At 48.7% G+C, this 25,926-nt stretch overlaps 4 protein-coding genes across 6 annotated transcripts; 3 read left to right on the forward strand and 1 right to left on the reverse strand.

Annotated features, from left to right (window-relative positions):
• The first annotated feature begins 39 nt into the window (after window positions 1-39).
• LOC108027456 (circadian clock-controlled protein daywake) lies at window positions 40-1,135 on the forward strand. Its single transcript, XM_017098910.3, has 3 exons — window positions 40-149; window positions 207-690; window positions 746-1,135. The coding sequence occupies exons 1-3, from the start codon at window positions 89-91 to the stop codon at window positions 966-968; spliced, it is 768 nt and encodes a 255-aa protein (XP_016954399.1). The 5' UTR covers window positions 40-88; the 3' UTR covers window positions 969-1,135.
• LOC108027002 (uncharacterized) lies at window positions 1,127-1,851 on the reverse strand. Its single transcript, XM_017098201.3, has one exon. The coding sequence runs from the start codon at window positions 1,820-1,822 to the stop codon at window positions 1,127-1,129; it is 696 nt and encodes a 231-aa protein (XP_016953690.1). The 5' UTR covers window positions 1,823-1,851.
• LOC108027264 (dynein beta chain, ciliary) lies at window positions 1,839-22,045 on the forward strand. 3 transcript variants are annotated; one of them, XM_050889467.1, is made up of 29 exons: window positions 1,839-3,045; window positions 3,482-4,304; window positions 5,014-5,166; window positions 5,222-5,433; window positions 5,496-5,737; window positions 5,801-6,083; window positions 6,147-6,412; window positions 6,473-6,924; window positions 7,042-8,618; window positions 8,847-9,119; window positions 9,382-9,411; window positions 9,550-10,491; window positions 10,692-11,738; window positions 11,826-12,538; window positions 12,766-13,118; window positions 13,206-14,029; window positions 14,204-14,565; window positions 14,627-14,783; window positions 14,926-16,275; window positions 16,521-16,690; window positions 16,755-17,252; window positions 17,311-17,821; window positions 17,885-18,055; window positions 18,113-18,429; window positions 18,492-18,906; window positions 19,194-20,195; window positions 20,260-20,408; window positions 21,365-21,497; window positions 21,677-22,045. In XM_050889467.1, the coding sequence occupies exons 2-29, from the start codon at window positions 3,581-3,583 to the stop codon at window positions 21,839-21,841; spliced, it is 13,491 nt and encodes a 4,496-aa protein (XP_050745424.1). In that variant the 5' UTR covers window positions 1,839-3,045; window positions 3,482-3,580; the 3' UTR covers window positions 21,842-22,045. The 3 variants fall into 3 exon arrangements, with proteins under 3 accessions (XP_050745424.1, XP_016954123.1, XP_016954124.1); XM_017098634.3 differs by lacking the exon at window positions 1,839-3,045 and having other exon boundaries at window positions 3,466-4,304; XM_017098635.3 differs by lacking the exons at window positions 1,839-3,045; window positions 9,382-9,411 and having other exon boundaries at window positions 3,466-4,304.
• Window positions 22,046-22,920: 875 nt separating this feature from the next.
• Window positions 22,921-25,765, forward strand: LOC108027263 (uncharacterized). Its single transcript, XM_017098633.3, has 3 exons — window positions 22,921-24,103; window positions 25,219-25,398; window positions 25,496-25,765. Exons 1-3 carry the CDS (start codon window positions 24,076-24,078, stop codon window positions 25,528-25,530), a joined length of 243 nt encoding a protein of 80 aa, XP_016954122.1. The 5' UTR covers window positions 22,921-24,075; the 3' UTR covers window positions 25,531-25,765.
• Window positions 25,766-25,926: the final 161 nt, after the last annotated feature.

The following is a 25,926-nucleotide window of genomic DNA, read 5'->3' on the forward strand; positions in this document are numbered from 1 at the left end:
TCTAAGTGTTTTAGACGAATTAATTACTTCGTGACCCAGGCGCTTATTGTTTCGCAGTTAGTTGAATTACGCCAACGTAACGAACAGCATGAACTCGCTGATTTGGTTGTGTTGCTGCTTCCCAGTTATAAGCTCTGGAGGAGGCCTACGTGCGTAGTATGACAGTTCCGAGTTGATCTTTGTTTAAGGGAGCTCGACCTTTCCAGCTGATAGCATTGAAAAGTGCCATTTTGGAGACTCCACGTGCCTGGTTCGGTCCATCAATTCGCTGATCAAGCTCTACCCGAAGGGAATCCCGGAAATAGGCCTCCCGCCGCTGGACTCGTACAACTTTTCGGACTCCGTTATTCTGGAATCGCCGCGGCACGGTCCCGTCTGGATTGACTTTCGGATGCGGGACAATGTGAACAAGGGATTCAATAATGCCACAATCACCCACGTGGAGGGATTTCTGTATGAGCCCAACCAGAAGCAGATTGTTCTGAAGGCTCGCGTACCACGCCTCGTGCACAAGGCCACCTATGACATGGTTGGAAGGGTCATGCTCTTTGCGTACAACACCACCGGAACGCTGTCCACCGATTTTCAGAACTTCCGCGTTACCCTGACCATTAAGACCTTGGTGGAGTACAGGAATGCCAAGCGCTATCTAAAGATTTACGATCTGAAGCCCAGCATAGACTTGGATAGGTAAGTGGCCCGCTTCTAGGCAGGATTAGGTATCCTTAACTACCACATTTTCTAGGTGGATCATTTGGTTAGATAACCTGTACAAGGAAAACACGGATGTGACCATTTTCATGAACAAGCTGCTCAACGAAAACTGGGTGGAGGTCTGGAATGAGGTGCAACCCGGTTTAATCAAATCCTTCACTGCTGCCTTCACCACCTTGCTTAACAAAGTGTTTGAGAATATTGCCTACGATGACATGTTTCTCCCCTATGTTGATGTAAGAGTGGGTTCTTGATAAGATTGACCCATTAGTTGGCCCTTTAGTTGACTCTTTAGTTGATTTTTAAAAATATTTCTTAGCGGAACTAAGCTTCAAGGGGTTAGAGTTTTCCCCTCCGGTAACCTGACAGTTATCTTTCAAGATTGTTTAGATACTTTACAATAAATTATCACTTAATTAGATTTTTCTTTGCCGAGCTTGTGGAACTTTCCGTCATCCTGAAGTTCGTCGTAGAAGATATGATCATTGTACGACTCATCGCGGTGGTACATGTGCTGGTGACCCTTGGACCTACTGCCCTTTTTGAACTTTCGATGGTCAGCGGATAGCTTGAGAAGTTTCTGCCGTTTGTGGGGAAGTGCCAGGAACTGCAGCGGACTGGTCATCTCTTCCAGCTTCACCTGACTGGACACCTCTGCAGACCGATCATATGGGTTCTTGTTACTTGGAGTGTTGTGACCTTTCTGCTGGCGCTTGCGACGCCTAAGGCTGCGTCTCCTGGCAGGCGGTCCCAGTGGACGCAGGACTATCCGGAATGGAACCATGTGGTAGCGCTTCTTGGGCTTGGGCTTCTTCTTTCTCCACATGCCCTTGTATTGGTCCACCACGCTGCAGGTCTGCATGTCCTGCGGCTTGGGGATGCCCTCGGCCAGCTTCGGTGGACACTGCAGCACGTAGTAGAGATCGCTGACCTGGCCTCCATCAAGTTGGCTGACCTCCTGGGACTGGAAATCAAAGTCCGCATCCGCTTCCTGGGAGTAGAGCAACTGGGCAGCCGGCACCTTGTAGTAGGCGAACATGTTGCGCTCCACCACGATGGCCAGGCTCAGCTGCTGGATGAGGCCCAATCCCAGTGCCAACTGCCACATGGCTGCCACTCAACTGGTTGCAGCAGCCACCTCTGGTCTCCGCTTATAAGCTTATTGATTTTCAGGCTTGGCTGACTGCTTGCATAAATGTGGTGCGGTTTTGTTTTGGTTTCGGGTCTGCAGTTCAGTGAACCATCACCCAAAACACGCGGCGCATTCCGCGACCTAGGCCTTGTCCAATCTCGGCTGGAAATAGAAAAACTTTTACAGCCGGAAGTCATGCAAATATCTGTTGCCTTTTCAGCCTTGACTGGGCGCCTTGTTGCTGGCGTGGCAACAGGTGGATTGCTTTTGTTTACGACCACGTGTTGATCGCGCTTGCGCCTTGGGATCCCATAAAAAGGGGCGAAAAGTTATGGCAACTGTGAGTGATTTACTGGTATTGGGCTAGCTCAGGAATTTCCCCAGACCAACTGTTGCAATTTCGGTGCAACAGTTCTTGGCGTGCTTGGAAACCATTGGGATTTATGAGACCGCAGCATTTTGCGGACAGGTGTTTGACAGCCTTCTTAGGGCTTTCGCGTGTCTGGCTTGCAGGCTCTAGTTGTTCGCTCAATCGTTTTGGCATCTACTTTGTCCTTTACGGTTGCTGAAAAGATGAATCGCTCTTGTTACCAAATTTTAATTACATTTTCTTTAATCCTGGTATATGCGCTTTTAAGTATTACATATTTCTAGAGGATGGCTAAGAGGAAGGTTACTTAATATAATTATAATAGCATAAGTAATAAAAAAATGCCTAAAATAAATATTTAACTAGGCTTTAATTATCTAAACGCTCAAAAGTTTGTCGTTTTTTGAACAAACAAAGAACCTAAACAAATGAGAAAATATAAATTTCGTAGCTATATCTAAACCATAATAAACTAACACCTCCAATCCTAATTAAACTAAGTTCAGCTCCACATTGCTAATCAATTAGCTCATTAGCAATTGATAGAGAGTGTGCCAATCGAAGTATCTTACTTTGCAAGTAGCGTGCATTTCGCCATTAAAACTGACAAAAAGCGCAACAAATGGCCGCCGACCTAGCAACCGCCCTGGCAACGGCCATTATGGCGCAGGGGAAATAACAACAGTAGTCACTGGCCGTGCAGGGATTTGGCGGGGAAAATCAACAACTCCCTAGCAACGGGTCCTGCCACGATCACTTTCGCACCTGAATGTGCGTGTCGAGTTGCCAGCGGAAATAACAAGCATTCAGTCGCTTACCAGCAGCCGAGGTAAGCAGTCGCAATTGGAAAAGGAAAACCAGCAGATAACTTTGAGGGAAAATATATTAATATATGTATATTATTAAAAAATTTGTAAAATTTAAAGAATTTAATACAACCATTAATTAGCATGATTTACTAAGTGAACTATCTTGAAAATAGCCATCTGTGTTGCTTTTTATAGGCAACATTTAAGGTTTTACCCATTTTAGAGTTATGTAACTAGTGAAAACTGTGAAAAGTGTTACGTAACACCAGAAAAAAGTACTAAAACCTTAAAGTTCTTAATTTTGAAAGCAATTTTGAATTATATAAGTTAAAAAATATTTTATAACTCTGAAAAAATCCTATTGATTTGCAATTTTTATCGATTTTATATGCTAGTTGTTAGTGGTAACAAGGTCAGACCAACACTCAGATATGCATGTGCACCTCCTTCCCACAGCAAACAACAGACAACAGCAACAACCAGATAGCAACAACCACTGCAGGAGCAGAAGCACCCCAGCAACCACCTACACCGCCCACCACCCAGTGGGTTGCGATGGAGCCATCCACCAGCGCCGAGGCCGCTGCTGCAGCGGCGGCTGGTGGTCCGGATCCGCGCCTGGAGCTGATGGGCTCCTTCGTCATCAAGTCGCTGAAACTGAAGCCAGAGAAGTGGACCCGCGTCATCACGGTGGAGGAGCACAAGGGCATCATCAAGGAGTTTCTGGACAGGAACACCCCAGTTGTGCTCATCATCATCCTCACCCCCGCCGCCCAGCTGGTTCCCTCGACCACCTTTCCACTGTCACAGCTGAAGAGCAAGGGAGTGTACTTCATCAAGCGCTATGCGTTGCCTATTCCCCGAGAGGATTGCGGTAACTTCATCATCTACGGGGACCTGGCCACCCGCACCATCGACCAACTGTCCGCCCTGGTGGAGGAGGTACTGGTGCCTCTCCTCTCCAACGAGGACAACTACCGCAGCTGGCCCATCATGGTGGCCCAGGATGTGCAGAAGCATGTGCACAGCCTCAAGAGCACCGTGCACCAGGTGAAGGGCCAGGTGAGTGGTGAGACCATCCTGGCCATGCCTGTGGGCGTGGAGAAGATTGTGAAGGCGGCCAAGGAGCTGGTCGAGACGGAGCAGTGCCAGTTCGACCTGTACCTAAAGAGCGCCATCGAGGGCGTCGTCATCAAGTGGGCCACCCAGATCCACGAGGTCATCAAGGAGAGCCCCTCGAACGCCTTCGCCAATGGCCAGAACCCCACTCCACACACCGGTGAGTACGAAGCGATGCCAGGCGCCACATGTGTGCGGGCTTTATTTTTGGCTCCCTCCATTTATTATTTATTGATAAAATTCAAGTCTCCCCATATCCTAGCAACCCCGAAATTTGCATGTCATGCTCATCCAAAAGTTTCCTCTTGCTTTACTATCTGTTCACGAATGACATTCCGCGTGCATGCAATATTTATATTGGTATAGTCACAGGCCAAAGGGGTTTCTGTCTTGAGTTACGCGTTCGCATTTGACATTGACAATTTAGTTGATGGGCTCAAAGAATTGCGAGAGCTAAGAGTCTGATTTGCCTAAATGGCCTCCGATTTTGTCGGTCTTACCATAAATACGATGGGAAAATTACCAGCAGACGACTGGTTTTCTGATTGATATACCCTGAAAGCGTTAAAATGATTAAAAAATTTGATTGCAAAATTTTATATTAAATGGACATTTTTTTTTAAGCCAAAAAAGGATTAATCTCTTGTTATACATTTCGGATCCAAACTATATCTGAAACCAACAATATCTGCTTATTTATATCATATATTATGTTATATTATTATTGTTACATTTAATAAAAATATCAAATGATTTAATAGACTCAATACTTTTCATACAACCCTGGTTTAAATGAATTAAGAACAGGTGCCTCCTGCCTTGAATAATTAAATTAGACTTCAGATTAGATAATCATATATCGCCCACAGAATTTTCGTTTTGGAACAATCGCCTCAAGAATCTGTCATTCATTTACGACCAATTGCGCAACGAGCGCATCCGTGCCATGGCCCTGATACTGGAGTACTCGATGAGTGCCTACCACCCGTGCTTCCAGACCCTCTTCAAGAACGTCGTTACGGGTGAGTGCCGTGCCGCGAAACGTGAGTTTAGCATGCCAATCGGTGATTTCCGCAGCTCTGGCGGAGGCAAAGGACATAACACTCTACCTGAACCCTCTGAAGCGCCCCCTCCAGCACCTGGAGGAGATTGACTTCGCCGAGTGCAAGCCGCTGCTCATTCCGTTCATGAACACGGTTTGCATTCTGTGGGGGAACTCGCGGTACTACTGCCAGTCGGCGAAAATAACAGTGCTGCTGCAGGAAATATGCAACTTGATTATTCACCAGGTGAGCAATAGTGGCTGGGGAGTAGGTAGCCAGGCTTCCAATAAATTTTATCGATCTTTCAGGCCAAGCGTTACTTGGATCCCTCGTCCATATTCCACAGCGATATCGACGAGGCCATGCAGCGACTCACCCTGTCCATACAGATCCTGAAGTTCTTCCGGGAGCTATTCGACTACTACAAGGAACGACTGGCCACGTTCTTCACGGAACCCGAGGAGCGGCCGCCGATTTTATGGACTTTTCATCCAAATTCAGTTTTCAAGCGCTTTAATGCCTTCCTCGAGCGCCTCACCACCATTCAGTGGTAAGTTTTACCGGATCAAATGGAGTTTCCAGATAGATTCTACTTATATTTGGAACCTCAAAGGTTCTTCTTTACTGTGATTGAATTCCTGAAATTAGAGAAAGTCGAAATCGGTGGGCTGCGGGGTCGCCAGCTGAGCACCCGCATCACAGATGTCTACGTGGAGTTCAATCAGTACTTCACGGCCTTCGCCTCGAAGAGCTACGATGTCCTCGATCCGGATGATCATGAGTTCGATGAGGACTTCAAGGGCTTCCAAACCCGCATTCTCGAGCTGGACATGAAGCTGGCGGCCATTTTGTGCCAGGCCTTTGACGATTGCCACAACCTGGAGAGTATTTTCAAGGTAACTACTGAAACTCTTCAAATCTTTATTTACGAATAATCAATTTTCATACTTATCCCTCAGCTTATTAGCATTGTGGGTAGCGTGCTGGACCGTCCGAAGATCAAGGAGGAGTTTACCCAGCGATACGCCGAGATCGTGCGCATGCTGGATGATGAAATGACCATTTGCGAGTCCATCTACGACAAGCAAATGGAACTGAAAAAGGTGGGGGACAACCTGTATCCCAACTACAATTGTCCCCCTGTGGCCGCCTTCATCCGCTGGTGCCATCAGCTGGAGACGAGGATTACAGCTCCAGTCAAGCACTTTAAGGCATTGCAGCATGAGTAAGATGATCACTAACCACCAGTTTGATATGAACTATGTTAATCTTAAACATCTTACAGGATCACCAAGACAGAAAAATCCCTGGAAATAGTGGAGCGCTACGAGGTCCTCATGGTCAAATTGGGATCCTGCAAGACCCAGTTCTTTGACGACTGGGCCGAACAATTGGACGGACAGATCGAGGAGAACCTGAAGAAATCCCTCATAGCCCGTGACCGTCGTCACAATTCGCTGATCCTGAACTTCAGCGCCGCTCTGTTCTCCATTCTGAGGGAGGTGCACTACATGCAGCAGATGAAAATCGAAGGTATTCCTCAAATAGCCATAGATTTTGCCGAAAAGAGCGACGTCTTTCGATCCTACACACTCAACCTGGAGAAGACCATCGACTGGTACAACAGCATTCAAGAGGGCAGCTCGCCCGTGGAACTCAGGCTGATCGAACCCGAGATAAAAATGATTGACGATCTGGTGGAGATCGGCGTGAATCAGCTCGTTTGGAATTCGTCAGGTGCGTCTGTCATAAGCAATTAGAATTATGGAGATTTAAAACAAATTAACTTTGTTAAGAAATTATTGTTTTTAAGATCCAATTTCAAAATGTTAATATTATATATCCATTTGGCAGATATTCTTAGCTATCTGGACAAGCTGCGCAAGCCGGTGGCCGCTCTCCAGAATCGCATGGATCACACCCAGGGAAATCTCCGCCAGATCCGCAAGATCATGGGCGTCTGGGCCAAGCAGCCACTCTTCGAGAGGCGGGACTGCAAAAAGGATAGTGTGCTCTCTATAGATGAGCGCCCGGATAGAACATCCAAGAGATATGCCGAGATCCAGGCAGCCTCTATAGAGATTCACAAACTGCTGCAGGACAACATGGTGCAATTCGATATGGAGCACAAACAGGACGATGCAGTGTGGCTGAGTTACGTGGACTTTGTCGATAACATCGTCTATGAGAACATCCTGCGAACGGTGGGCGTTAGCGTGGGCTATCTAGCGGAGAATATGGACCCGGAGAACAACTACGCTCCACTCTTTGAGTCTCGTTTGGAGCTCGTCGAACCCAATCTGGTGTTTGTGCCCTCTCTAGATCCCGAGGACCCGATGGGCTTTAACAACATGCTGATAGAACTGATGCGGGACATCATGAAGATGGGTTCGTTGATCAAACGCCTGAAGCCCAACGAGAAGCGCAACTATGTGGAGATGATCAAGGAGAATCAGGACATTATCGATATGCGCCGCGAAATCCTGAATGGGGTGGACCTAGTCATGGAAGAGGCCTCCCGATTCTGTCGCCAGTTTGAGAGGTATTCATATCTCTGGCTCGATGATCGCGAGGAGTGCATGGAGTACTTCCTGGAGTACGGACGCATGCTGGATCCCGATGAGATAGAGCTGATCCTTATCAACGATCCCAACCAGCCACCACCACAGCCCTGTCAGCCCACCATCGAGGCTTTCAGGGAGCAGATCGACAACTACGAATCGCTGTTCAACGAGATCGAGGACATTGGTCCCTTCCAGGTGTTCAGTTCCTGGTTCCAGGTGGATGTGCGCCCCTTTCGCCAGGCTCTGCTCAATACAGTGTGCAAGTGGGGCAATATGTTCAAGGAGCATCTGGTCACGACCGTCACCTCCAGCCTGATGAACCTTAGTCACTTCATCCGCAAGGCCGACGAGGGCCTGCTACAGACGGTGAAGGAGAAGGACTACGAGGGACTGGTCAGCATAATGGCCTACCTGATGCAGGTGAAGGAGCGGGCGGCCAAGACGGACGAGATGTTCGAGCCCATGCAGGAGACCATTCAGCTGCTCAAGTACTACGACATGGACATTCCCGAGGAGGTCAATGTGCTCCTCCAGGAGCTGCCGGAGCAGTGGGCCAACACCAAGAAGATCGCCAGCACGGTGAAGCAGCAGGTGTCGCCTCTGCAGGCCACCGAGGTGGTCAGCATCCGGAACAAGATCGCCCTCTTCGAGACGCACATCCAGCTCTTCCGCGAGGTCTTCAAGACGTACAACTTCTTCCGGTTCGACTGCTACAAGCCTTACCTTCTGATGGACCGCATTAACGACGACATGTTCCTGTGCGAAAGCGAAATGAGGGACATCCAGGAGTCGGGAAGCCTGTTCGAGGTCAACATTCCCGAGTTCAAGGTGCTGAAACAGTGCCGCAAGGAGCTGCGCATGCTCAAGGTACCTCTACTCTCAGAACACTCACCCATATCGTTTTTCTTCCCCTATATCTACTCGTTTGTCTGTGCATGTTTAATCTACTACTCGTACTAAATTTATGCATGCCACATGTGGAACTTTGAGCTTTTCTTTTTTCCCTCGCAAGTGATTTACTAACCCTAATCCTAATCGATAACCCAATACGTACTAATCCCCCGATTGTTCCAATAACTCTTTGAACTCGTTCAGCAACTCTGGGACTACGTCAATATCGTGGCCACCAGCATCGACGATTGGAAGACCACGCCGTGGCGCAAGGTGGATGTAGAGAACATGGACATCGAGTGCAAGAAGTTCGCCAAGGATATCCGCCTGCTGGACAAGGAGATGCGTCCGTGGGACACCTTCATCAATCTGGAGTCGACGGTCAAGAACATGCTGACCTCGCTCCGAGCCGTCGGGGAGCTGCAGAATCCGGCCATTCGGGAGCGTCACTGGAACCAGCTGATGAACTCCACCAAGGTCTATTTTGTGCTTTCCTTTCATAATGATTCCTTTGTTTTCCAACTCTTACGCCAATCCCAGCTATTTGGCCTGATGTAAATAATCCGTGTAAATCTCTCTCCACTCCCCAAGCACCTGAGCTCCCCAGTCGGAGGCTCTTCTGTATAGCAATATCGTTTTAATCCTTTTCTTTCCCCAACTCGTTTCGTTTCCGCTTGCTTTCCGGGATACTGTGCCCGGCCCAAACTGTACAGTTCTTGTAAATACCATTTCATTGCAGAGTCTGGCCGCCCTGCCCAAGGAAGTGACCGTAAGTGGCTTGGCCGAGTCCAGCGCATGTCTCCGATGTAGAACAGTAGTTGTATATATTACCGTAGTTCCACTGTAGTTGATCCTCGCACCCCCACATACCGTCTGATTGTAGTGCTCATTGGAGATCTTGTTGTAGGTCAAGTTCATCATGGACCACGAAACGACGCTGGCCGAACTGCTGGGCCTGAATCTACACGAGTGCGAGGAGGAGGTGAAGAACATCGTGGATAAGGCCGTCAAGGAGATGTCCATGGAGAAGATCCTGCGGGATCTGAACTCCACGTGGACGGTCATGGAGTTCGACCACGAGTTGCACCCGCGCACCGGCTGTAACCTCCTGAAGGCATCGGAAGAACTCATAGAGACGCTTGAAGATAATCAGGTTTGCCTACAGAATCTAATAACATCCAAGTACATCGCCCATTTCCTCGAAGAAGTGTCCACTTGGCAAAACAAGCTAATGATCGCCGATCAAGTGATAACCGTATGGTTTGAGGTGCAACGCACTTGGACCCATCTTGAGAGTATCTTCATGAGTTCGGAAGACATACGCAAACAGCTTCCCGTCGATTCGGATCGATTCGATAACATAGACGCTGAGTTCCGCGTCCTCATGGATGAGATGTCCGTCTCGTCGAACGTGGTGGCTTCCACCAATCGTTCCGGCCTAATCGAACGCCTGGAGCATTTGCAGAAGGAGCTTACGCTTTGCGAGAAGGCATTGGCAGAGTACTTGGAAACGAAACGCTTGGCTTTTCCTCGCTTCTACTTCGTGTCCTCGGCCGACCTGCTGGACGTGTTGAGCAACGGCATCCAGCCGGAAATGGTCACCAAGCACCTGACCAAGCTCTTTGACTCGATAGCGCGCCTCAAGTTCAACCGCGACGAGTCCGGCGAGATCAACACGGCGTCGGGAATGTTCGCCAAGGACGGCGAGTACGTGGAGTTCAACGAGTTGGCCAGCATCCGAGGACCCGTAGAGGTCTGGCTGAACCGTATCCAGGCGGCGATGCGTGCCAGTCTGAGGCACTACGTCATGGAGGCGGTGATTGCCTACGAGGAAAAGCAGCGGGAACAGGTTGGTGCAGTTCCTATAACTGAAATTATTTATTAATAATATCTTAAAATTAATAAATTAAATTAATTTATCTTCAAACAATTACGGATTTTCATAATTTTGTCATCTCTTCACTTTTGATTATCAAAATTCCCCAGTAAATATTACTTTTTCCTAGCATCGTCTCCTACTAAATATCGTTTATGATTTCTCCAAACCAGTGGTTATTCGACTACCCTGCCCAGGTGTCCCTCTGCGGATCGCAAATCTGGTGGTCCACGGAGGTGAACATCGCCTTCAGCCGGTTGGAGGAGGGCTACGACAACGCCATCAAGGACTACTACAAGAAACAGATATCGCAGCTGAGTCTGCTCATAACGCTTCTGCTGGGTGAGCTTAGCAAAGGCGATCGTCAGAAGATAATGACGATATGCACCATTGATGTGCACTCTAGAGATGTGGTCGCCAAGATGATTCAGGCCAAATTGGATTCGGGCTCCGCGTTTATGTGGCAATCGCAGTTGAGGCATCGCTTCGACGATGTGGAGAAGGACTGTTTTGCCAATATTTGCGACGCAGAATTCCAGTATTGTCACGAATACTTGGGCAATACGCCACGCCTGGTCATAACGCCGCTCACAGATCGTTGTTACATTACCTTGACCCAGTCCCTCCACCTGGTGATGGGGGGAGCCCCAGCCGGGCCAGCCGGAACCGGAAAGACCGAGACCACCAAGGACCTGGGACGGGCCATCGGCATCTCGGTATACGTCTTCAATTGCTCCGAACAGATGGACTACCAGTCCTGCGGAAACATCTACAAGGGCCTGGCACAAACGGGCGCCTGGGGCTGCTTCGACGAGTTCAACCGCATCACCGTCGAAGTCCTGTCGGTGGTGGCCGTCCAGGTGAAGTCCGTACAGGACGCCATCCGGGACAAAAAGGACAAGTTCAACTTCATGGGCGAGATGATTAGTTGCGTGCCCACGGTGGGCATTTTTATCACCATGAATCCGGGCTACGCGGGCCGCACCGAGCTGCCGGAGAATCTGAAAGCCCTTTTCCGGCCCTGCGCCATGGTCGTGCCGGACTTCGAGCTCATCTGCGAGATTATGCTGGTGGCCGAGGGATTCCAGGATGCCCGCGTCCTCGCCCGCAAGTTCATCACCCTTTACACGCTCTGCAAGGAACTGCTATCGAAGCAGGATCACTACGATTGGGGCCTGCGGGCCATCAAATCCGTGCTCGTCGTGGCGGGATCCCTCAAGGTGAGAATAGATGGGATTATATGAAGGGGAAAAGGTGGCGGTTTCTCCAAATCGTTTCTTGTAAACGAAAATTCGATCTCTTTTCAGCGAGGTGATCCCGGCCGTCCCGAGGAGGAGGTGCTGATGCGCGCCCTCCGCGACTTCAATATACCGAAGATCATCACGGACGACATGCCGGTGTTCATGGGGCTGATCAGCGACCTGTTTCCCGCCCTGGATGTGCCCCGCAAACGTGATCAGGATTTTGAACGCACCGTAAAACAAGCGGCCTCCGATCTCCTACTACAACCAGAAGACAATTTCATTTTGAAGGTAGTGCAGCTGGAGGAGCTGTTGGAGGTACGTCACTCCGTGTTCATCGTTGGCAATGCGGGCACTGGGAAGACCCAGGTGTGGAAGACGCTGCTGCGCACCTACCAGAACATCAAGCGGAAGCCCATATTCAATGACTTGAATCCAAAAGCTGTGACCAATGATGAACTTTTCGGCATTATCAACCCGGCGACACGCGAGTGGAAAGACGGCCTGTTCTCGGTACTGATGCGGGATCAGGCAAACATAACGGGCGATCAACCAAAGTGGATCGTGCTCGACGGCGACATCGATCCCATGTGGATCGAGAGCCTCAACACGGTGATGGACGACAACAAGGTCCTGACATTGGCCAGCAACGAACGCATTGCGTTGACGCCTTCGATGCGTTTGCTCTTCGAGATCTCCAACCTGAGAACAGCCACGCCGGCAACCGTATCCAGGGCTGGCATCCTGTACATAAACCCCCAGGACTTGGGTTGGAATCCGTAAGTAGTGGAGCTATAGGACATCTTACTAGATCCCGTATTGTTTTAGTTCACATATGGTATGATTCAAAATTGTTGTAACTTTTGTTCTTGCTTGCAAACCTCCCAGACCAGCTGGAATTGGATGAAATCTTTTCGAGAAATTTTTGTTTATTGAAGATACATTAAACCCAAACTTAATTTAATTAGGATTCTTGATACACTCCACTAACCGATCTCTTTTTCAGCTATGTAACCAGTTGGGTTGAAACGCGTAAAATTCCAGCCGAAAAGTCCAATTTGGTCATGTTATTTGATAAGTACATACCGCCTTCATTGGAAACGATTCGCGTGCGATTCAAGAAGATCACGCCTGTCGCCGAAATGGCCCACATTCAAATGCTGTGCCATCTCCTAAACTGTTTTCTAATACCAGCGAACACGCCTGCCGACTGCCCAAAAGAATGGCACGAACTGTACTTTGTTTTTGCCTGTATTTGGGCCTTCGGGTCGGCCATGTTCCAGGATCAAGCCATTGACTACCGCGTGGAGTTCAGCAAATGGTGGGTAAATGAGTTCAAAACTGTTAAGTTCCCGCCAGGTGAGTGCGCGCCCTCGAGTATTTAACCCCATCCATGAGCTTTACGAATGCGACTTCCTTGTCCAACCATGCCAAATCCCGAAAAAGGTGGAACAGTTTTCGACTACTTTCTGGACAGCGAGACGAAGACCTTCCTGCCCTGGACCGAGAAGACACCCAAGTTCGAGCTGGACTCGGACCTGCCCCTGCAGGCTGTCATCGTGCACACCTCCGAGTCGATACGCCTGCGTTTTTTCCTAGATCTCCTGATGGATAAGAAGCACCCGGTGATGCTAGTGGGGAATGCCGGCTGCGGCAAGACCGTACTGGTGAACGAGAAGCTTCAATCGCTTTCTGAGAATTACGCTGTCACTACAATACCATTCAATTACTATACCACGTCCGAAATGTTGCAAAAGATCCTCGAAAAGCCGCTGGAGAAGAAGGCGGGTCGCAACTACGGACCGCCCGGCAACAAGCTGCTCTGCTACTTCGTGGACGACATCAACATGCCGGAGGTGGATGCCTACGGAACGGTCCAGCCCCACACGCTGATGCGGCAGCACCTGGACTACGGCCACTGGTACGACCGGAACAAGTTAACTCTCAAGGATATCCACAACTGCCAGTATGTGGCCTGCATGAACCCCACCTCCGGCAGCTTCACGATCAATCCGCGCCTGCAGCGCCACTTCTGCGTCCTGGCCGTGAGCTTTCCCGGCCCCGAGTCCATCACGGTCATGTACTCGGCCATCCTGGCTCAGCACTTCGCCAACGCGGAGCAGAAGTTCACGCCGATCGTCACGCGGATGACGCCCAACATTGTGGCGGCCACGATCGCGCTGCACAACAAGTGCCTGCAGGTGTTCCTGCCCACGGCGATCAAGTCGCACTACATCTTCAATCTGCGCGACATCAGCAATGTCTTTCAGGTGAGTGGAAAAAAGGAGTTTAGGATCAAGAACACATTTTAACAATATTTAGGGTGTGCACTTAGAACTTAGTGGAACTCTTTTTCTTGTTTTTTATGTTAAGATATGTTTTTTCCGCAAAACTCTAACTAGTACTCTTACCCACGACCTTACCAACCCCCCATTCTCTTGTAGGGATTGCTGTTCAGTTCGACAGAGTGCTTGACGGGCTCCACAGATCTTATACGCTTGTGGCAACACGAGACACAGAGGGTGTACTCGGATAAGCTAACCGACGATAAGGACATCGATAGCTTTACTAAGATGCAGCATGACATTGTCAAGAAGTCGTTCGAAGAAATTGACGAATCCGTTATATTCGACAAGCCGAATATCTACTGTCATTTCGCTGGAGGAATTGGTGATCCTAAGTACATGCCCATCAAGGGTTGGCCTGAGCTTCACAAACTCCTTCAGGAAGCAATGTCATCGTATAACGATCTAGTCGCTGCCATGAACCTGGTGTTATTCGAGGATGCGATGATGCACGTCTGCAGGTGGGTTCTGGATAAACAGATTGCACGATACAAAGACATTAACTCTTCCGGATACTCTCAGAATCAATCGCATTTTAGAATCACCGCGTGGCAGTGCCTTATTGGTTGGTGTTGGTGGCAGCGGGAAACAATCTCTAGCGCGCTTGGCAGCATTCATATCCAGCTTGGAGGTCGTGCAGATACAGCTGAAGAAGGGCTACGGAGTCAATGACTTGAAGGTATATTGGATCTTGATTAAATCTTGTTCACTCTCTATCGAGTTTGCTATCAAGATGGATGTTTGTTTCTATACCACGTCGAAAAGCATTCCAAAGGATAAAGGATTGCCGGGACCTTAATAATCTTCTTTTCTCGTTGCAGAATGAATTTTCAGGACTTTACCTTAAGGCCGGACTCAAGAACGTCGGCATTATGTTCCTTATGACGGATGCCCAAATCCCCAGCGAGGACTTTCTTGTTCTCATCAACGATATGTTGGCAACTGGCGAGATCCCCGATATTTTCCCAGATGACGAAATCGAGAATATAATCGCTGGCGTGCGGAATGAGGTTAAAGGTGCGGGACTGGTTGATACGCGAGAGAACTGCTGGAAATTTTTCATCGACCGTGTCCGCAAGCAACTGAAGATAGTTCTGTGCTTCTCACCCGTGGGCTCAACGTTGCGTGTCCGGTCGAGAAAATTCCCTGCCATCATCAATGCCACATCCATCAATTGGTTCCACGAATGGCCTCAGGAGGCACTCATATCGGTGGCCATGAACTTCCTCGCCCAGAACAAGGTGTTGCCGGAGAACCACCGCGATTCTGTGGCCAAGTTTATGGCCTACGTCCACACGTCGGTCAACACCACGTCCAAGGTGTACCTGCAGAACGAGCGTCGCTACAACTACACCACCCCAAAGAGTTACCTCGAGCAGATCAACCTCTACATAAAGCTACTCAACCACAAGCACGAGGACCTGCAGAGCAAGATCGAGCGGCTGGAGAACGGACTGGAGAAGCTGAGATCCACCGCGCTCCAGGTGGCCGACCTGAAGGTGAAGCTCGCCGTCCAGGAGATCGAGCTGAAGGAGAAGAACGAGGCGGCCGACGCCCTGATCGAGATTGTGGGCATCGAGACGGAGAAGGTGCAAACGGAGAAAGCCGTGGCCGACGAGGAGGAAATGAAGGTTGCTTTGATAGCCGACGAAGTCAGCAAGAAGCAGCGCGACTGCGAGGAGGATCTCCTCAAGGCGGAGCCGGCCCTGATGGCCGCCCAGGACGCGCTGAACACCCTGAATAAGGCCAATCTCACCGAACTCAAGAGCTTCGGTTCGCCGCCGGGAGCCGTCACCAATGTGACCGCCGCAGTGATGGTGCTGCTCTCCCAGGGCGGCAAGGTGCCCAAGGATCGCTCCTGGAAGGCGGCCAAAATCGCCATGGCCAAGGTGGACACGTTCCTGGACTCGCTGATCAACTACGACAAGGAGAACATCCACCCGGAGATCACGAAGGCCATCCAGCCGTACCTCAAGGATCCGGAGTTCGAGCCCGAGTTCGTGCGCTCCAAGTCGGGAGCGGCGGCCGGTCTGTGCGCCTGGGTCATCAATATCATCAAGTTCTACGAGGTCTACTGCGACGTGGAGCCCAAGCGCAAGGCCCTCGCGGCGGCCAACGCGGAACTCGCCGCCGCCCAGGACAAACTCACTGGCATCAAGAGGAAAGTGATGGTAAGTGGTGGCTTTACTAGGTGTCTTGTGAGAAAGGAAGAGCCTTCCGGAACTAACAAAATTAGAATAAGAAACCGTAGGGATATGTACGAGTATATAAAAAAAACTTCTAGGAATCGACGACCCATTGAAGACATCTTCTAGACCATGAGGTCCAATAAAACTCGGTCTTGATTTTCAAGAAGTTTCTATTAAAATGATATATTGTAAGAATCTCATGTACCATCTTATCGTAACACTTATAGAGCCTCGAGGAGCAGCTGGCCAAGTTGACGGCGGACTTTGAGAAGGCCACCGCGGACAAGTTGCGTTGCCAGCAGGAGGCGGATGCCACCCAGGCCACCATTGCTTTGGCCAATCGCCTGGTGGGCGGACTGGCCAGCGAGAACGTACGTTGGGCCGAGGCTGTCAACAAGTGGGTATTATAAATATTTTCACCTAGGTCTCCCAACTAAGCCACTCTGGTTACTCCCCAACAGCTTCGTCAAGCAGGGCATTACGTTGCCCGGCGACATTCTACTCATTACCGCCTTTATTTCCTATGTCGGCTGTTTTACGAAAGGATTCCGCATCGACCTACTACTCAAGATGTGGACACCCTTTTTGAAGAGCATTGATCCGCCCATACCCACAACGGAGAATCTCGATCCTCTGTCGCTGCTGACCGACGACACCACCATAGCGATCTGGACGAATGAGGGGTTGCCCAGTGACCGCATGTCCATCGAGAATGCCACGATCCTGTCCAACTCGGATCGGTGGCCGCTGATGATCGACCCCCAGTTGCAGGGGGTCAAGTGGATCAAGCAGAAGTATGGCGAGGACCTGAAGGTGATTCGTCTGGGTCAGCGCAGCTATCTGGACATCATCGAGAAGTCCATCAACGCGGGCTGCAATGTGCTGATCGAGAACATCGATGAGAACCTGGACCCAGTGTTGGATTCCTTACTGGGTCGAAATCTGATTAAGAAGGGGAAGTAAGTGGGGGATTCTTTTATGTATTCGTCATACTATTTCGGTATTACTTCCTTTAAGAGCCATTAAAATTGGAGACAAGGAGATCGAGTACAACTCCAACTTCCGCCTGATCCTGCACACGAAACTAGCTAATCCGCACTACAAGCCAGAGATGCAAGCACAAACCACACTTATTAACTTCACCGTCACTCGCGACGGCCTAGAGGATCAACTGCTGGCGGAGGTGGTCAAGGCCGAGCGCCCTGACCTGGAGGAGTTGAAAGCCGATCTCACCAAGCAACAGAACGACTTCAAGATTATGTTGAAGAAACTGGAGGACGACCTGCTGTCGCGCCTTTCCTCGGCGGGTGAGAATATTTTAGGTGACACAGCGCTGGTGGAGAACCTGGAGACCACGAAGAGCACAGCTTCGGAGATCGAGCAGAAGGTGGCCGAGGCAAAGATAACCTCCAAGGAGATCGACAAGGCCCGCGAATACTACAGACCGGCGGCGGCCAGAGCCAGTCTCCTATATTTCATCCTCAACGAACTAAACACTATTAATCCGATCTATCAGTTTTCACTGAAGGTGGGTGCAGAGATTCCATATTGGGGAGATGAAATAGTTTTAATACCATACCTTTGTCTACAGGCTTTTAGTGTAGTGTTCCAAAAGGCCATAGCCAAGGCTGAACCGGGCGAAACTTTGGATTTGCGTGTTTCCAATCTGATCGATTGCATAACGTATTCGGTGTTTCAGTACACTTCGCGTGGTCTTTTCGAATGCGACAAGCTGATCTTCGCTTCGCAAATGACATTTCAGGTAAGTAATTTGGGGAACAACCACTTTCCTTGATTATCTCTTACTATCCCCCACTAGATTCTACTCATGAACGAGGAAGTTACATCGGCGGAACTGGACTTCTTGCTCCGCTTCCCGATCAAGCCACATGTGACAAGTCCTGTGGACTTTCTGACCAATCAATCGTGGGGCGGAATATGCAGTCTAGCGTCCAAAGATGAATTCAGGAACTTGGACCGCGACATCGAGACCTCCTCGAAGCGCTGGAAGAAGCTGGTCGAGTCGGAGCTGCCGGAGAAGGAGAAGTTCCCGCAGGAGTGGAAGAACAAAACAGCTCTCCAGAGGCTTTGCATGATCAGGGCCTTGAGGCCAGACCGCATGACCTACGCATTAGCGTGAGTATCTTTATGTAGGTACAATATACAAATTTATAGAAATAAAAAATACTTTCAAACAGGGACTTTATTGAGGAGAAACTGGGATCCAAATACGTGGAAAGCCGCGCCATGGAGTTCGCCAAGTCCTACGAGGAGGCCAGTCCCTCCACTCCCATATTCTTCATCCTTTCGCCTGGTGTGAACCCCCTCAAGGATGTGGAGGCGTTGGGCAAACAAATGGGCTTCAGCATGGATCTGGGTAATTTCCATAATGTGTCTTTGGGACAGGGCCAGGAAGCCATTGCGGAGGCCGCCATGGACACGGCGGCCAAACATGGCCACTGGGTAGTGCTGCAGAACATCCATCTCGTGAGGAAGTGGCTGCCAGTGCTGGAAAAGAAGCTGGAGTACTACGCCGAGGACTCTCATCCGGACTATCGCATGTTCCTGAGTGCTGAGCCAGCCTCGACACCCTCGGCTCACATAATACCACAGGTAAATAGGTTCCACTTTGCGTATCCTTATCAATTATAACAAGGTACTTATACGAATTTCATATAATATTAGAGAACAATGAACGCAACATTGTTTTTAGATCTTTAAAGTAAATATGATAATAATAAAATAATATTAAATTTGTTCACGACTAGGTAAAGTAGCAGTTGATTTGAATCCCAACCATATACATATTGAAGATGAATAAAAAATATATTAAAAATGGTCTTAATAACTTTGTTACTGTTGATTTTAAAAACTCATTGAGCTTTTCCTATCAATTTCAGGGAATCCTGGAATCATCGATTAAGATCACCAACGAGCCTCCTACTGGAATGTTGGCGAATCTGCACAAGGCGCTGGATAACTTTACCCAGGAAACCCTGGAGATGTCCGGCAAGGAGGCCGAGTTCAAGGCCATCCTGTTCTCGCTCTGCTATTTCCACGCCGTGGTCGCAGAGCGCCGGAAGTTTGGTCCCCAGGGATGGAATAAGATCTACCCCTTCAACGTGGGAGATCTGAACATCAGTGTGTCGGTGCTGTACAACTATTTGGAGGCCAATGCCAAGGTGCCGTGGGAGGATCTGCGCTACCTCTTCGGCGAGATCATGTACGGGGGTCATATTACGGACGACTGGGACCGCAGACTTTGCATCACCTATCTGGAGGAGTACATGCAGCCGGATCTGGTGGACGGCGAGCTCTTCCTGGCGCCTTCATTTCCCGCTCCGCCCAACACGGACTACCTGGGCTACCACACCTACGTGGACGAGATGATGCCGGCGGAGTCGCCTTATCTCTACGGACTGCATCCCAATGCGGAGATTGGCTTCCTCACCACCCGGGCGGAGAACATCTTCCGCACGGTATTCGAGATGCAGCCCCGGGATGCCGGAGCCGGAGGAGGGGCGACGGTGACGCGCGAGGACAAGGTCAAACAGATCGTCGATGAGATCATCGAGAAGCTGCCCGAGGAGTTCAACATGGTCGAGATCATGAACAAGGTGGAGGAGCGCACGCCGTATGTGATAGTGGCCTTTCAGGAGTGTGAGCGGATGAACTTTCTCACCAGCGAGATGAAGCGCAGCCTGAAGGAGTTGGACTTGGGCTTAAAGGGTGAATTGACCATTACGTCGGACATGGAGGTGCTGGAGAATTCACTGTTTTTGGATCAAGTGCCGCCCATTTGGACGCAACGTGCGTATCCTTCGCTCTTGGGTCTCAACAATTGGTTCATCGATCTGTGCCTGCGTCTGCGCGAGCTGGAGACCTGGTCCACCGATTTCGTGGTAGGTCATCACTGGACTATAAAGATCTAATCTTTAGGCTACTGTATGAATTCCGTAATTATAGCTACCCTCTTGCGTCTGGCTGGCTGGCTTCTTCAATCCCCAATCCCTGCTCACGGCCATCATGCAGAGTACTGCTCGCAGAAATGATCTGCCGCTGGACAAGATGTGCCTCCAGTGTGACGTGACCAAGAAGCAGAAGGAGGAATTTACGTGAGTAGCGCTCTTGTTGGCACGCCAATACCCAATTGACTCTGGGGTGACCCCTTCCCGGGAATGTTTACACTCCCATTAGGAAATGATGCTGTGCTGCGATTTCTGACTCGTTTGTCACAGATTCCAAGAATAGATTGAACCTACGATGCTCACTGCTTTTACCTCAGAACTATGTTTTACGTATAAAGGAAACTTATATTTTACTGTTTGATCCTTGAAGTTGCAGTGCAACCCTAAAAAATCCCCCTATACCTTTGTTGAACTCAGAATTCTTCTGCACTTCTGGGATTAACTGTCTCCTAAGGTTTGCCTGTTCCAAAAAGGGGTTTCTATTGTTATTTAATGGTATCAGCAGCCGAACCTTGTGATTTATTCAATACCCTATTAACAATTAGTTTTTTACATACATACAAAATAGAGTGATCACTGATTACTGATGCTTTTGTTCAGAGAATAGTCAAATTTAATTAATAGCTCGGTGTCTTTTTAAATCGGCAATCCCATGCTTTGCCTGGTCTTATCGGCCTCACAGAGAGCTCGATTCTCCGCCACATAATGTAGTGTTGTGACATGTAATCATCGCCTCATGCTGGAGTAAAATCCAGCTGTGGCTAGTGTCCAGCGACCGGCTCTAAAAATAGCCACAATGCTATTTCATAAGAGCTAATTTTAAACCAGCGGCGGAATATAAATATGTGAGGCTTATTAATAGCCCGTAATTTACAACTGTCTATTTACCCATGGGCTGATTGCCTATTAAGTGGCGCCCCGCCAGCCACGTTTCACATGGCGTCGCTGCCGGGCAAACAATGGAGTAAGGCGGCTCCGGCGCGTCGAAGTCGGAATTAATGTGTACTTTTGCACAGCGATTAGCATCGACACCCGCCCCTCTAATTGACTTTGGGCCCGGGCTATCCATAGAAGCAATATCTGAGGCGATCTTGTAATTACAGGACGGCACCGCGCGACGGCTGCTGCGTGCACGGCATCTTCATGGAGGGCGCCAGGTGGGACATCCAGCAGGGCATCATCATGGAGTCGCGCCTCAAGGAGCTCTACCCCTCGATGCCGGTGATCAATATTCGGGTGAGTTTGCAAATGCAAAACGAGTCTGGCGAATGCTAATGCTGAAATCGGCGAATCGAGAACGGATCTGTGGCGTCTCAGTGCTGGCGCATGTTGGCATAAATTCGAAAACTAGACTCCAACCCACTATTCCACTTAATGCGATTCCGATTTCATATAACCTCGTCTATGTACCGCAGGCCATCACCCAAGATAAGCAAGATCTGCGGAACATGTACGAGTGCCCGGTCTACAAGACCCGCACCCGGGGCCCCACCACCTATGTGTCCAACTTGAATCTGAAGACCAAAGACAAGCCGGGCAAATGGATTCTGGCCGGCGTAGCCCTGCTCCTGCAGACCTAATTTAGATGCTATTTAGCTTACCCAAACTAATTTCGTAGAACTTTCGTAGTAATTAATTAGCTCGGCACTTAGAAAGACATCTCTTAGAACAATAATAGTTGTAAGCTAGACCAATGTACCAAGTTTTCTCGTAGACTTCAAGTTTGACTTTCGATTTCTTCCCTGTAGTGCACAGTTTTTATAATAAAACACCTCCTAAGTAGACTTGCCTTAGGCGCACTAGCATAAAGCAGAAAGAAAAGCAGGACTTGTTTTGCCTGGAATGGGGATTCATTGGTAAACTGATAATTTGAATAGGTAAGAATGCTCTTGATTCCTGTAGCAGTGACTTCATTTGTTTACCCTGCAATTGTTTACATTCGATAGGTAATACCCCGTGGAAATCACCGCCAATTGATAATGTTCTTCTGGGGCGAAGACGACCAATGAGTTGTGAGATAATCGTCTGACGACGCAGCTGATAATTCTGAAAATTCCAAAAATCTTAATGAAAGTGCTAAATCAAAAGCGTCGCGTATCCATAAATAACAGGCACTACACTATATGTATCTGGGGGAAGCATCATCAAAGAAAACTCATAGACTGCCGAGTGGATTGAACTCGTGGCCATCGCAAACTGAAACAATTTTCATATTTTTTCCCTGCTTTTTTTTGTCCGATTTATTTTTTATTTCGACTTGACTCTCCCGCTCTGCAGCTAGCTCTCCCCGATAAGCGTGAGCCGAGTCGGTTCCGAAATGCTGACGAAATTTCCAAAGATTTTCGAAGCATCCCGAGCATCTCAGTATTGAGCGGTACGTGAACGTGAACCAATTGACAGCGGTCGGCGACGAGGAGGAGTCTCTTTGGTGACTGCATAAGTACATGAATAATTCAAACTCAAAGACCCCAGCGGCAACAACAAGTTGGCCAGACCACGACAACGTGACCTGCCTGTAGAGTTATCGATCAAACGACCGACCCGACCGATCCACCAATCTGCCATCTACCCATCCGATTTCGGAGCCCTGCCCCGCTTCATCCGGCATATTTCAGCCCAGCTAACAGCAGCAGCAGCAGCAGCAGCAGCAGCAGCAGCAGCAGCAGCAGCAGCAGCCAGAGATACAATACCCAATAACCAATACCAAATACCAAATACTCGATGCCCAAGGAAAAAACACAATAAGACAATCAGAAAGCAGAAATCAACTACAGGCGAAATGTGCGGAGAAACAAAAAGAAAATTGAAGACGACGACACGAGCGTAAATCTTTTTAGCATGAAAAAATTCTATAAAACTAACAGGCACTGTGTGGTCGGACATCATTCGTGCGCTACGACGGCAGACGACAGCCGCAGATACAGATACCGGTGCGGATACAGATACAGATACGGAGATACATAGAGATACAGATAGCCGGTCGGACGGACAGGCCCTGATTGATTGATTGCCGAGCCCGGGCCCACTCCTGCCCAAAAACCGAAAAGGCGATAGCCAAACCCAAACCAGACGCGATTCGAAACTAAAATCAAAGTGCTCTCCCTGCAGTCCATCCAGTATCTGCAGCATCATCGTCAGCCCAGACCCAGTCCCAGTCCCAGTCGCTGTGTCCATATCTAACAGCGGCCAGCATCCGAGTCCCAGCGGACAACGTCCAGCGCACCAAGCCATCAATCAGTCACCGAGTCACCGCGTCAGTTAGTCAATCGACTAGTCCACTCGCCTGCCGCCTCCGATTCCGAATCCGAATCCAATTCCAATTCTGTGCTGGCTGGAGGATATCTTCGGTCGGCGCTTTAGTTTCAGTTCGCATTTGGACGCGTGCTGTGCGGCCTCGCCGAAAGAGAGAGTCGGATCGGATCGGAACAGAACGGAACAGAATTCTGTATTCTGATTTCTGAGTTCTCAGCTGCCAGTCCTCAGTTCGCAGCAGTCACTTGACAATACTATATACTCTGAATCAGAAGCGTGCGCGAATTAATCTAAAACCGCAGAAAGAACCAAAACACTGGCCCACACACGTGTCTGAAGTTCAGTGACAAGCCCCAAATCAGGCGTCCATATTCCATCGAATATATATAACTCGTGAAATCGTAAAACACTTTTAATCAGCCAGAAACCCAGCGCAGGCACGGCATAATTAATTCGTCTGACCCGCAAAGTTCGCCGAGCAAATACGGTTGTGCAAAGTGTGCTCCCCATCTATAAAGTGCGAAAACCTCCCCGGCCAATCGGAAAACTAACTATTAGCAACATGAAGCTGTCTGCAGTATTCCTGGCGTGTACGTATAATATTTTAAAGTATTGGTATATAATAACGATAAAGTGGGAGATTAAAAACTTACAACTTAAGATGGAACCATTCATTATGCATTAAAGATAAAATATTTGCAGTCATTAAAAGTGATTACTTTTCCCGTGAATTTACTTTTTTTGAGGAATTTCTTTTCGAAATTTCGAATATTTTCACTTTAAACAAACAAAAACTTTACGATGCGTTTTCTTGGAATATTTTCCCGTGGTTAATAGATCTAGAGTTTATTTTCTTGCTAAATGCGAGGTCAAAATATGTATAAAACAAAATTCTTAAGCACATGAATTTAAATTTTACTGCACTGCTATCAATACATTTGTATTGCAGACTACGAATATAACGATTCTCCCTGAAAACATTTTAATCTCTTCAAAGTAGGTGTTGTTTTTGGGGTTTTCCCATATAAATGAGTATGAACAGTAGGAGTACAGTTTTTGCAACTATTCCTTCAAAGGAATTGCACTTAGTAACATCATTGTAACATAATCAACTTGCAGACATAAGTATCATATTGCTGATTCATGCATTTAATACTAATCTTGTAAATAGGAAAAGTGATGGGGTCCATGCGTCAGCAAGAATGTGACCCACTAAAATGGTGACCCCTTAAGTGCAGCAAAGGCAATGAGTAAAAACACAAAGACGAAGAATCGGAATAGTTTTTTACAGGCCGATTGAACTTCATTCATGTGCAGTCGCACAACTTATGAATGGAAAATTACGTACTTTGATTGAGTCACTAGATTAGACACCCCAGCAACGCAGTTAGGCGGATTTGGTTCCATTGCGTGCCGACATGGCTAATTGGGCATGCAGCGCTAATTCCCGATTCGAGTGGCTGGGGAACGGGGGCCACCACCATACCCCATCCCCCCATAGGAATCTCGGATTCGTTGGCCGTGCCAGACGCTCTGGCGTCGCGGAGAATCAATGGGCGTATGGATGTGGATGTGGGTGATATCATGGGCGATGGGCTGGTGGCCTGATCAGGGCACTTTGTATGCGGGCCCGGTAGACGGGCAGTGGTTCTTTCGCACGCCTCCTGCCTAACTAATTGGCTCTGATGTCTCCGTCTATTTTTAGTGGCGCTGTTCGCCCTCTCGCTGGTCCAGTGCCTCGGCCTGCCCGATCCCAGCACCAAGTGCGTCATGGAGTGCGACACGCAGGAGTACGCCTTTATTTGTGCCGCGGACGACAAGGGCTCCACGAAGTCCTACCGCAATCTGTGCGTGATGAAGACGGAGAACTGCCTGCAGAACGCAAGTGAGTACAGAAATATCTTATTATATTATATTAATTATATCACACTGGTTCATCCTTCAACTCCTCCTTGAAACTAAACCTGTTTTTTCCTCCCCAGACTATCAAAAGATCAGCGACAAGGAGTGTCCGTAGAGCTATGGACCCATTGGTCTGTAGTCCAGCAGAAATAACTTAATCGTGGAGGAGAACGAGTGGACGCGGCTTGGCATTCCGGAGGACTCTTCTTTCTCGCGTGGTATTTGTGTGTGATATTTTTAAGTTGTACTTCAGCGGAATACAGAACACGCCCCCGAACGTAATGCATAATGATAATGTATTCTAAAATTATGAGTAATAAATATTAAATAAAGTAATCGTAACACGCAAAGTTAAACTCGGTTCCTTGACCATCACAACGTTGATGAGACGTAATAAGCGATGATTTCATTTCCGCTTTACCCCAACGAACAGCCAGTACGGCGGCTATGTACAAACAGCACCCTGATCTTCTAATCTACTTTTGGAATTAAGTCATCAGACCGATTTAGA

This window comes from Drosophila biarmipes, chromosome 3R (genome assembly GCF_025231255.1).
Source record: "Drosophila biarmipes strain raj3 chromosome 3R, RU_DBia_V1.1, whole genome shotgun sequence".
In the NCBI taxonomy this organism is placed as follows: Eukaryota; Metazoa; Arthropoda; class Insecta; order Diptera; family Drosophilidae; genus Drosophila; species Drosophila biarmipes.

Bases quoted from the DNA above. Each gene is read 5' to 3' on its own strand.
- LOC108027456 (XM_017098910.3), top strand. From the start codon at position 89: ATGAACTCGCTGATTTGGTTGTGTTGCTGCTTCCCAGTTATAAGCTCT. The intron at 150-206 runs GTGCGTAGTATG...CGACCTTTCCAG, and splicing joins AAGCTCTGGAGGAGGCCTAC to CTGATAGCATTGAAAAGTGC. The intron at 691-745 runs GTAAGTGGCCCG...CACATTTTCTAG, and splicing joins CCCAGCATAGACTTGGATAG to GTGGATCATTTGGTTAGATA.
- LOC108027002 (XM_017098201.3), bottom strand. From the start codon at position 1,822: ATGTGGCAGTTGGCACTGGGATTGGGCCTCATCCAGCAGCTGAGCCTG.
- LOC108027264 (XM_050889467.1), top strand. From the start codon at position 3,581: ATGGAGCCATCCACCAGCGCCGAGGCCGCTGCTGCAGCGGCGGCTGGT. The intron at 5,434-5,495 runs GTGAGCAATAGT...TCGATCTTTCAG, and splicing joins GCAACTTGATTATTCACCAG to GCCAAGCGTTACTTGGATCC. The intron at 16,691-16,754 runs GTGGGTATTATA...ACTCCCCAACAG, and splicing joins TGGGCCGAGGCTGTCAACAA to CTTCGTCAAGCAGGGCATTA.
- LOC108027263 (XM_017098633.3), top strand. From the start codon at position 24,076: ATGAAGCTGTCTGCAGTATTCCTGGCGT. The intron at 24,104-25,218 runs GTACGTATAATA...GTCTATTTTTAG, and splicing joins GTCTGCAGTATTCCTGGCGT to TGGCGCTGTTCGCCCTCTCG. The intron at 25,399-25,495 runs GTGAGTACAGAA...TTTCCTCCCCAG, and splicing joins GAACTGCCTGCAGAACGCAA to ACTATCAAAAGATCAGCGAC.